Genomic DNA, 11,812 nt, shown 5'->3' with positions numbered 1-11,812 from the left:
TTTTTTTTAACCCCCCCCCCCCCCACATACACACACACTCATGCTTCCTTTTATGATGGACTATGAAGATGGACCATATTCTTCCATATGCCCAATATAGTTATGTCACATTTGTGGTTAAATCAGTATTCATTGTTTATATTATCATGGCTATATATAAATGTTTATTTCTGAGCCAAATAGTATGCTCTGATTACATATATTTTCTAGTGCAACTTAGTTATTGCTTGGCAATAGTAAGTGGCCGTGGCTGTGAATATTATATAGACTTTCCCTTAACCTCCCTGTCTTGGTATGGGGCTCTCCTTGTTCCTCCCTGCACTGGTATGAGAGTCTGGAACCTATTAAGTCCATTTTCTTCCTAATAGACTTGTATTCTCATTAGGGTGGGAAAGGGATAATTGCTTGGCTATTGGGCAGGAGAGGGAAGGAACCTAGAAGTTTTACTGCTTATTATACAGACTTTAAACCAATTCTTGTATTATCTCCCTGTCCTCCCTCCACCATACTCTGTGTTTGCACTTTTGTTTTATGGGAGCTCCAGTTCCTGAATCTTTTCAGGTTTCCTTTATTTATTTATTTTTTAAACTCATCTTGTATTTCATTGTGTGTTAGTCTGTTTTCTGTTGCTTATAACAGGATATCTGAAATTGGGTAATTTATAAGAAAACAACATTTATTTTACACCTTTGGAGGTTAGGATGTCCAAGGTCCAGTGCACACATATATGGTGAGGGCCTTTGTCTTGGTGGGAACTCTTTGCAGAGTCCCTAGGCAATGCAGGTTATCACATGGCGAGAATGGCAAGAGCATTTTTACTTGCTCACTTGCTCTCCTTATAAGGCCACCAGTCAACTCCCTGATAACCCATTAACCCATTAACCCATGAATAGGTTAAAATCCATTCACGAGGGCATAGTCCTCATGATCCAATCACCTTTTAAAGGCCCCACCTTTCAAATAACATATTGGGGATTAAGTTCCAATGAGCTTTGGAGAGGACAAACATTTAGCTCATGGCAGTTGGTATCTCCACTATGGGCATAGGACCATAGTCCACTATAGGACTGAGTTTGTTCTCTGCTAAGTTGGCTAAGGCTATCTGCTTTCCAGCTTCTAAATTTTTGTTGCTTTTTTGTCTGTTCTTTTTCCTATTTTCTTTCTTTTGCCTTGGGTATTTATCCATTTGTTTCCCTTTACTTTTGTCTTCATGAGGTTTTACTGAGGAATAGAGATGCATGCAATTCACCGTGTTTAATCAGAAGTCCCTCCTGTTTATATTTAGATCTGAAATACAGTAGTCCCCTCTTATCCAATATTTTGTTTTCCTTGGTTTAAGTTCCCTGTGGGCAACATCAGTTTGAAAATAGTTGTGTAAAGAACAATGAGAGATTGTGCGAAGGAGAGGGAGACAGACCACAGTTGTATTATTTGGTTTTTGTTGTTTATAACAAAATACATGGAACTGGGTAATTTATGAAGAAAATGAAATTTATTGCTTACAGTTTCTGAGGCTGGGAAGTCCAAAGTCCATCTGGTGGTGGTGACAGTGACCCAGGGGTCTCACATTGCAAGATGGTGGAAGCAGAGAGAGCAGAGAGAACAAAAGACAGACTCTCCTCTTCTTTTAAAGCCCTTAGAACCATGCCTCTGACCACCATTTTTAATCCATTTGCTACTACATGGTCCTACAATCCAATCACCTCTTCAAGGCTCCACCTTTCAATTACTGTAAACAAAAGACAGACTCTCCTCTTCTTTTAAAGCCCTTAGAACCATGCCTCTGACCACCATTTTTAATCCATTCGCTACTACATGGTCCTACAATCCAATCACCTCTTCAAGGCTCCACCTTTCAATTACTGTAATAGGATTTCCCACCCTCTTAACAGTCACAGTGGGAGCTAAGTTTCTAATACATAAAACTTGGGGGACACAATTCAACTTCAGGGAGTTTTGGGGGTACATAATTCAATCCACTACAACAGTCATGTAACTTTTATTACAGTGTATTGTTATAATTGTTCTATTTTATTATTGTTAATCTCTTACTGTTCCTAATGTATAAATTAAACTCTATCATAGGTATGTATGTATAGGAAAAAAGCATAGTACGTATAGGATTTGGTCCTATCCATGGTTTCAGTCATACACTGGGGATCTTGCAACGTATCTTCTGTGGTTAAGGGAGGACTAGTGTACAAATGTTTAATCATAAGTGATACCTCATTATTAATCAGGTTGAAGTTTAAACTCTTTGGCAAGATACATTAAAGCTCTCATGATTTGAATCCTGCCTACCTTTTTAGCCTCATAACTGTCCCCAAACCTTTCTTATCTCCTCTATTCTTTGCTCTAGCCATACTGGACTATTTGTGATTTACTGAATATGCCAAGTTTTTTTCACTCTTTGTCTCACTTCCTACTTTGTTTAATATACATTTGAGAGTTATCACCATTAGGGTGATAGTTCAGGCTATAAAGGTGTAGATGAGTTCTCTGTAGCAGCACTATAAAATGAGAAGAGAAGCAGTCCTAGGACTGAGTCTTAAGGAAATCCAACATTTACTGATTCTATAGAGGAGGAAAACAGACAAAGAAGATCAAAGCGGAGTGGCCAGATAAAGTGGGAGGAAATTTGGAGTTTATGGCTCCATGGGAAAAGGGCTGTTTTAAGAAGCAAAGAAGGTATCAGATCCTGATAAGATATCAAGTAAGATGAGGATTAAGAGATCATCATTTTATTCATGACATGTAGGTCATTGGTCATCTTAAAAATTGCTGTTTTGATTGAGCGACTATGACACAGAAGAAGTTACCTTCCTGTAGCTTCTCTTTTTTCCAAAGTTGGAGGCAAGGTCATCTGTTATGAATAAAGAGCAGGGAGATGGTTGTTGGAGTTTTGAGGAGAGTCAGAACAAGTTTTAAAAGAGTTTTTCTGAGGAGTATGGACATGTTGACCAGAGAAATGTAGTATTGTTGCTGGTTGGTTGAAGTTGGTGATGACTAGTTTACAGTATTTCCAGTCTGTCTTGTGATTTTTCTCCTTCATTACTCACCTGGCAAGACATAGGCATAGGCATGTTTTTATGTAAAGTGGATAGTTGGTTTTATTCAGCGTTTGGACTTTATTGACAGTGGAAAATGGGAAGAAAGAGCAAAGGAGTGGAGTTTAAGATATTGGTGAAATTATGTATCATGGAATCTGAACTGCATGAGGAAGTTAGGAGGAAGCTAGTGGGAAGGGAAAGAAAGATTTATCATTCAATTGAACTGAATGAATTTGTGAGAGTAGAGGACTTTATTAGGTAGTGGTGAGATTCAAAGGTTAAAATATGGTCACATGTCTTCAGAGAGCTTGTATTCTACTTGCTGCTTTACCTAATTCCATAGACATTTTATAATCAAATATATTCACTAAACTGTTATGTATTTGAGGTACATATGATTAAAATCTTCATCAACTTTTCTTTAAGGCCTCCTGGGCCATATGAATTAGGGAGGAGCAGGTGATTAGAGGAAAAGACAGGTAATATGTATATTATTTATATACAGGACTGGAAATGTGAAAGGAGATAGCTTTCACTGCCATTTTTAAAAGGGAAAAGGGATGGTAGCTAGTGGTTATCAAAGGCATATTTCAAAAAAAATTAGGAACCTCTGTTCTTTATTCTGTGTATTCTCCTGGAAAATATTAAAACTGGAGATAGTTAATACTATTTTCTGAAAATGAAGCAGATGATGAACTCCTTTATCCTTGTTTGAAAGGAAAGAGGGAGAGGATCTTATCATTTCCTATTTTGTATTCACCAGGAGGAGGAGCATATTCAACTATTTTATACATCTAAGCACAGAGGATTTACGATGGTATCTACTAATTTTAAAGGAGATTTCTGCTTTGCTGCTGTTACCGGCTTTTCTGATTTAAGCCTATTATAATTATCTAATAATCTTCATTGTTTTCTGTATCTTTATATACTCATGAATAGTTAACAGATAAATTATAAAATTTAATGCCAGTAAATTCTTCATGGTTGGCTTTAGTCTCATTGAACAAAAAAAGTAGCTTTTGTACATTCACTTGCCTTCGAAAGCCCTTTGGAAAGCAGGCTATTAGTGTTCTATTTATAAATACATATTTTTTCTTTAACAAGGCAACATAAATGTTACCTCAATATTTGGATATTTATAGAATATATTTTTCATTCAAGTTATCAAAAGGAATATTTGCAATTGTAGAACATCTTCGGCAGGAGAAACAAGACACATTTGCAGAAAAATTAGTTACTCAGATCATAAAAAATCTTCAAGTGAAAATTTCCAACATCCATATTCGTTATGAAGATGACGTAAGTATTTTAATAGGTGATTTTGTGTGTGTGTTCATATGTAAGTTATTTTACTGTTTATCTACACCTACTCTGTAGTGCTGCACCTGTTTAAATGCAGGAGGTAGAGGGATACAAAACAAGACAATATCTTTCTTATCTATAATTGTAGTTGTAATTTGCAGTCCTTACTGGAGAGTGCTTGGTTACACTTTTCTAAAACATTTAAATATCACATTATGAAGGAAAATGCCTTCAGAGTGATGGGTTTAGCAGTTATGTATTTTTAAAATAGTTCAAAAATATGCTACATATTTACCTCCTGAAAAGAGCACTAGGCTATGAATCAGTAGAGCTGGACTTAACTAATTGCTTGCTTTTAAAATAGGTCATTTGTTCTCTTGTAAACACATAGTTATTTGCTTTATATTACTATTGTGTCAGTCTGTTAAAAAAATTTTTCTATTGTAAACTGAAAAACGTTATGCAGATATAGCATTATTGTACAATACTAATATATTATTTAGTATTCTAATTTGTTTTAGGAAAAGTATAGGAATAAAAGTTGTTCTGGAAAATAGTAAAATGTTTTTGAATGTTTGAAATAGGATACTTCCCAGAAAGTGAACTTTTGCTATAAAATGAATTTTGTCCAACTACTAAAAATATGAGTGAAATTTACTTTCTTTCTTCTTTAGATCACAAATCGAGACAATCCGCTTTCATTTGGTATTTCCCTTCAAAATCTCAGCATGCAGGTACTTTGTTTAAAAAGGAAACTTAACCATATTCATTTGTGTAGTATGTTATAGTAAGTCAAAGTACTGATTACTTTTTGTGTATGCCAGCATCAGAAATAGTGTCTATATAGAATTGGTGCAGAAAGAGCATAGATTGGATTGCAATTGAAGGTAGGTAGATTCACATTTCAAAAAATAGCTAAAAATCAAATTTAGTTTAAAATATGAGGGCCTGTTATTGTAATTGTGATGTTAGATACTTTTGCTTATTTAAAAAAATCCATTTATAAATTTTCAATGAGTACTTAAAAAATAATTACGGAATAAATGTTCGTTTTTGAAACTTTGATAAATCTTGAAAAGCATAAAGAAACAAATCATCCATTTCCTTATCATCATCATTAATATTGTGGCATAATTTCTTCCTAATTTTTGAAATGGAGAAATTTTAAAAATATAGAAATACATAGAGAATCACAAAACATTTGTTTGCATTTAGAATGAGTGGTTGTTGAATTTGTCATTTGCTTTAAGTCTTAAATATTTTTGTAGGAATAAACTTTTATGGATGAAGTTTAAATCTCCTTTGTTATCTACTCTCATCTTTCCTCCCCCAGAGATAAACAACCTAAGTTTTTTAACTTTTATGTAATATATACATTAAAAAATGTAGAGTTTTAAAAGTTTAGGGCCAGCCCGTAGCTCACTTGGGAGAGCGTGGTGCTGACAACACCAAGTCAAGGGTTAAGATCCCCTTACCGGCCATGTTTAAAAAAACAACAACAACAAAAAACTTAACAGAAATATTTTGTGTGATTCTTCTATAAATTTTCTTTTTCCCTTCACGGTGTTTTTGACATTTATCTGTGCTGCCAATTCATTTAACCACTGTATAGTATTTCATTAAATGCTTTTTATTTGTTATATCATTGGATTTTGTGTATGATTTCTTTTTCTGTTTTTGTAATAGAGTTTATCTTTAAAGCAATTTAGGTTTACAGAAAAAGTGAACAGAAAGTACAGACAGTTCACATCCCCCTCTCAGTTTCTCCTGTTATTAACCATCTTGCATTAGTGCGGTACATTGTTACAATTATGAACCAATGTTGATGTATTATTACTACTCAGTTTTACATTAGGATTTCCTCTTTGTGTTTTGCAGTTCTGTGGGTTTTGCCAAATTCCTAATGTAATATATTTACCATTACAGTATCATGCAAAATAGTTTCACTGCCCTAAAAATCTTCTGTGCTCTACCCATTCATCTCTCCCTTCCTTCTCCTCTGAAATCTTGCACTGATGTTTTTTCTTTTTTCATTACCTTAAACGTTTCTAATTTCTTTGTGTTGGGAACATTCAAAATCCTCTCTTCTAGCACATTGAAAGAATATAATAAATTGTTAATTATAGTCACTCTGTAGTACTCTAGAACACTTGCTCTTATTCCTCCAATCTAGCTGTAATTTTGTATTGGTTACCCAACCTCTTACTATCCCCCCTCCCTGTCTGTACTTCTGTGTGATCAATTTTCTGCAGCTTACACATATGATTGAGAACATGCAGTATTTCTTTTTCTGTCCCCGACTTATTTCACCTAACATGATGTCCTCGGAGTCCAATCATGTTGCTGCAAATGACAGGATTTCATTAATTTTTATGGCTGAATAGTATTCCGTTGTGTATATATACCCTTTTTATTTCTTCATCCATTCATCTGTTGATGTACACTTGGGTCAGTTTCATATCTTGGCTATTGTGAATAGTGCTGCAATAAACATGGGAGTGCAAATATCTCTTTGATATACTGATTTCCTTTCTTTTTGATATATACCCAGTAGTGGCATTGCTGGGTCACATGGTAGTTCTAGTGTTAGTTTTTTGAGGGACTTCATACTGTTTTCCATAATGGCTGAACTAATTGATGTTCCTACCAAGAGTGTATGAGTTCCTCTTTCTCCACATCCTCTCCAGCATTTGTTATTTTCTGGGTTTTTTGGTAATGGCCATTCTAACTGGAGTGGGATGGTATTTCATTGAGGTTTTGATTTGCATTTCCCTGATGATTAGTGTTGTTGAATATTTTTTCATGTATCTGTTGACCATTCATATGTCTTCTTTTGAGGAAGTATATTCAGCTCAGTTGCCCATTTATTAATTGGATTATTTGTTATTTTGCTGTTGAGTTTTTGAGTTCTTTGTATATTCGGGATATTAATCCCTTGTTGGATGCATAGGGATTGCAAATATTTTCTCCCATTCTGCAGGTTTTCTCTTTGTTTCCTTTTCTGTGCTTTATTAGTTTGATGTAGTCTTGTCTATTTTTGCTTTTGTTGCCTGTGCTTTAGAAGTCTTTTCCATAAAATTTTTGCCCAGACCAATGTCCTGAAGCATTTCCATGTTTTCTTCTAATAGCTTTATAGTTTCAAGTCTTATGTTTAAGTCGTTAATTTATTTTGAGTTTATTTTTATGCATGTTGAGTGATTGGGGTTGTGTTAGTCTGTTTCTGTTGCTTATATGGAATACCTGAAACTGGTTGAATTATAAAGAAATAGAATTTATTTCTTACAGTTGGCAGGCTGAAAAATCCACAATCCAGAGGGCTCGTGTGATGAGGGCCTTGGTGGTAGTGCCTCTACAGTGATGCATGTTATCATATGTAGAATGGCTTGAGCGAGAGAGAGCTAACCTGCTCACTTGCTTTCCTTATAAAGCCATCAGAGTCATGCTCATTACCACCATTAAACCATCAATTTATTACTGCATGAATGGATCAATCCATTTACTAGGGCATTGTCCTCACAATCTAATAACCTCTTAAAAGCCCCACCTTTCAATGACCTTAATAGGATTTCACACCCTCAACACTGTTACAGTGGGATTTAATACATGAACCCTTGGGGGAGACAATTCAATCCATAGCAGGGGTCTAGTTTTATTCTGAATATGGATAACCAGTTTTCCCAGCAACATTTATTGAAGAGGCTGTTTTTTCCCCATTGTGTGTTGTTGGTACCTTTGTTGAAAAATATTGGCTGTATATACACGGATTTATTTCTGGGTTTCTGTTTTGTTCAGTTGGGCTATGTGTCTGTTTCTATCAGTACCATGCTGTTTTGGTTACTACAGTTTGTAGTATATTTTGAAGTCAGGTAATGTGGTGCCTCCTGCTTTGTTCTTTTTGCTTTAGGATTTCTTTGGCTATTTGGAGTCTTTGTTGTTCCATATACATTTTAGGAGTTCTTTTTTTTAATTTTTTTATTTAAATGTCATTTGTATTTTGGTAGGGATTCCATTGAATCCATAAATCACTTGTGGTAGTATGGTCATTGCAGTAGCTTGAATGCCCCCCAAAGTTGTTAAAGCTCAGTCCCATTATAACTGTTGAGGATGGGAAATCCTATTATGGTAATTGAAAGGTGGGGCCTTGAATAGTTGATTAGATTCTGATGACCATGCCCTAATGAGTGGATTAATAATGGTGGTTATGGCATGGTTCTGAGGGCTTTAAAAGGAGAGCATGAGAGAGTGTCTCTCTCTCTGTTCTGCCATTTTCTGCCATGTGAGACCCCTGCATTGCTGTAAAGCTACCACCAAAGAAGATCCTCACCAGATACGTTCCCTGGGCTTTGGATTTCCCAGGCTCCAAAACTGTAAGCAATAAATTTTGTTTTCTTACAAAGTACCCAGTTCCAAGTATTTTGTTATATATACAACAGAAATGGACTAATATGGTCATTTTCACCATATTCTTCCAATACATGAACATGGGATGTTTTCCCATTTTTTTGTATCCTTTTTAATTTCTTTCGTCAGTGTTTTATAGTATTCAAGATAGATACTTTTCAACTCCTTTGTTAAATTAATTTTTAAATGTTTTATTTGAAAGCTGTTGTAAACAGGATTGCTTTCTTTATTTCTTGTTCATTGTTGGTGTATAGAAACACTGCTGGTTTTTGTATGTTGCTGTAGTCTGCTGTTGACCTTTGTATTGTATTTTTTATTTTATTCATTGATTTCTTTATCTGTAGGACTTCTGTTTGGTTTTTTTTTTTTTTTAATGACATTTGTCTCTGTTAAATTTCTTGTTTGTATCATGATTTTACAGGTTTTGTTGAATTGTGTTTCAGGATTTTCTTGTATCTTCTTGAGTTTTCTTAAGATTGTTGTTTTGAATTTTTTTTCCAGCAGTTTGTATATTTCTTTTTCTTTGGGATCTGTCACTAGAATGCTATTGTGTCCCTTTGGCATTGTCATGTGTCCTTGCTTTTTCATGTTTCTTGTGTCCCCGTGTTATTGTCTGTCCATCTGGTGATAGAATCACCTCTTCCAAGCTTTACAGAGTGACTTTCAAAGTCTTTCCCCTGCAGATGGATCTTAGTGTATTGGTTGGGAAGGGTATGTTGATTCTAGTTTCATATCGATACCGTGGTATAGTCTCTGAGCAGCTTCTTCACCTGTAATCAGCATCACTGATAACTGGGTGCCTAAGTGACCAAGGATGTAGAAGTTTGTGGCAGTATTGACGTATTAAGGTCATCAGTGGCAAGGGCTTTTGAGATATTCCTACTTTTGTTTTCCCCACAGTGGGGATACTTCACCAAGGGGATCATTCTTGGTGTTGGGTCTGATGTGACCTATAAGCAGCATCATTGGCTCTGGGTTCCAGGTGCAGGTGCTCTGAATGGCTCTGGAGCCTGGATCTTAGGTTCAGGGTCTTGTGAACCTAATATGGCATCTAGGTCTTGGGGTGGAGGTTCACTTTCTGTTGCAGGGTTGGATGTAGATTGCCCACAGGACCAGGATATGTGACTGTGAGGAACCCCCTGGAAACTCAAGCCCAGTAGACTTGGTTGCAGCTATGATTCTGATCCTTGGGGGCAGGGCACAGCACTGGCCTGACCCTGGGCAAAAGGGGTGGTTTGGAGGCTTGGGCCTGAGGAGCAGGGTACAGCTAAAACTTGAGAACCAGAGTATTAGGGCTCAGTATTTACTCATTGAGGTGTGGCACTATGTAGTGATGACTCTAGACCCTGGAGGAGGTAAGGCACCATACAGTGGTGACTTTAGATTATGGGACTTGGCAATGTCCCAGCTTCTGTTGGGCCAAGTGCAGCAGCAGCAGGGACTCCAGAATGGCAGGGCACAGCTGTTGCTTGGGCCCTGAAGGGCAAAAAGCAGCACAGTGCTGACTCCACTCCCAGGGGAAAGGGGTATCTTAGCAGCTTGGTCTTTAGGGGGCTACTCTAGCTCCAGCAAAGAAGAATACTAGAGTTATTTGCCTCTTTTGTAACTATTTTTTTTTTTTTTTGACCAGTAATGAGTTGCTTGAAAGCAGAGGCTTCCTTGTGATCAGCTAATATTCTTTGACTGAATGCTATGTTTTCATAGTTATTTTCTGGAAAAGTGGTCTAGGATGATAGGTAATGATTTATTACTTTGCCATTTTTAAATGTGATGACCTTTTTAACTACTCTTCTTTTTTCCTTTCAGACAACTGATCAATACTGGGTTCCATGTTTACATGATGAAACTGAGAAACTAGTTCGTAAGGTAAAATAAAAGAAATACTATATTTGTCAACCTGTGGACTTGATGAAAGAGGCATTTAGAAAGGCAAATAATAATCTACAGATAAAGATTTATGTGAATTGTGTTTATTTGCTTAACTGTGATATGGTTTACTAATTATTTGAGACTTCTGAGAAGAGCATATATTAAAAATCCTTCAGAGAAAATGAGATAATGAACTTGATTTTTTTTCAGTTAGTTCGATTGGATAACCTTTTTGCCTATTGGAATGTGAAGTCTCAGATGTTTTATCTTAATGATTATGGTGAATCATTGGTAAGTAAATTTTTTTGATATGTGTGTATATATATTTGTTGGTATTATCATATTTTGCATAAGATTTAATTCATTGTCATAGGCAAAATTCATTAGCAGAATTTACAGAAAAAGGTGAATATGGATGTGCTTGTACACAAACATGCATACACACATACACACACATCTTAACAGTTCCTCAAGCATTTTTTTATAATAGTAGTTTAAGGATATTTTGCTTAACCACTTTCATATTTTGCCATAAGTAAGTCCTTCTAAGTTTGAGTCATTTTTTTAAAAAATTGGTTTTAAACATTTTTCTCTGCAGATAAAAGGATTTTATAGGATAGAGGTATATTGGTATGAATATAAATAAAAGCAATTTGTCTTTTAATAGGACAGTTTGAGGAAAGGCATTGTCAATGAAAATGTTCCAGAAGGTTATGATTTTGGTAAGTACATTTCATAAAATAAAAATTATAATTAAAGTAGTGAGTACAAATTTTAAATCAACATTGTTGATGTCACTGATATTTCATGTTAAATTTTCTATTATATAGTTAATATAAGCAAACCCTCAAGCAACATGGGTTTGAATTGCGCAGATCCACTTATTCGTGGATTTTTTTCAATAAATATTTTGGAAGATTTTTGCTTAGGTATGTCATCAATGCATGATATACTTTATTAATTGAGAGCTTTGGTCTGTATTTCAAAACTGTAGGGAAAAATATCCTGTAGAAGAGGATGTTAATAAATTATGATAAATCTCTAAGGATATTAAATAATAATTAATGATAATGTTTATAAAGACATTTTGAAGTAGCAAATACAGTTTAATAAGGCTAGCTGCCACAGCCAGTAGTGTGATCTTACTCTTTTAAAAATGTACAGCTAAAATTTTCTTTATTATACTTTTT

General features: G+C 35.2%; 1 protein-coding gene across 1 annotated transcript in view; it reads left to right on the top strand.

The window, feature by feature from the left end:
- LOC103606548 (vacuolar protein sorting-associated protein 13A-like) overlaps positions 1–11,551 on the top strand; it is a gene marked incomplete at its 3' end in the record, with an annotated part of 35,530 nt that extends 23,979 nt beyond the window's left edge. Inside the window, exons 6-11 of the mRNA XM_008591129.1 lie at positions 4,240–4,349; positions 5,027–5,086; positions 10,560–10,619; positions 10,833–10,913; positions 11,290–11,344; positions 11,453–11,551. Coding sequence (XP_008589351.1) covers positions 4,240–4,349; positions 5,027–5,086; positions 10,560–10,619; positions 10,833–10,913; positions 11,290–11,344; positions 11,453–11,551 — 465 coding nt within the window. The remainder of the gene's footprint in view (positions 1–4,239; positions 4,350–5,026; positions 5,087–10,559; positions 10,620–10,832; positions 10,914–11,289; positions 11,345–11,452) is intronic.
- Positions 11,552–11,812: the final 261 nt, after the last annotated feature.

The sequence above is a fragment of the Galeopterus variegatus genome, unplaced genomic scaffold (genome assembly GCF_000696425.1).
Source record: "Galeopterus variegatus unplaced genomic scaffold, G_variegatus-3.0.2 Scaffold6679, whole genome shotgun sequence".
NCBI lineage: Eukaryota > Metazoa > Chordata > Mammalia > Dermoptera > Cynocephalidae > Galeopterus > Galeopterus variegatus.
Note: the sequence above shows the minus strand (reverse complement) of the source record. Positions and strands in the feature narration are given on the sequence as shown.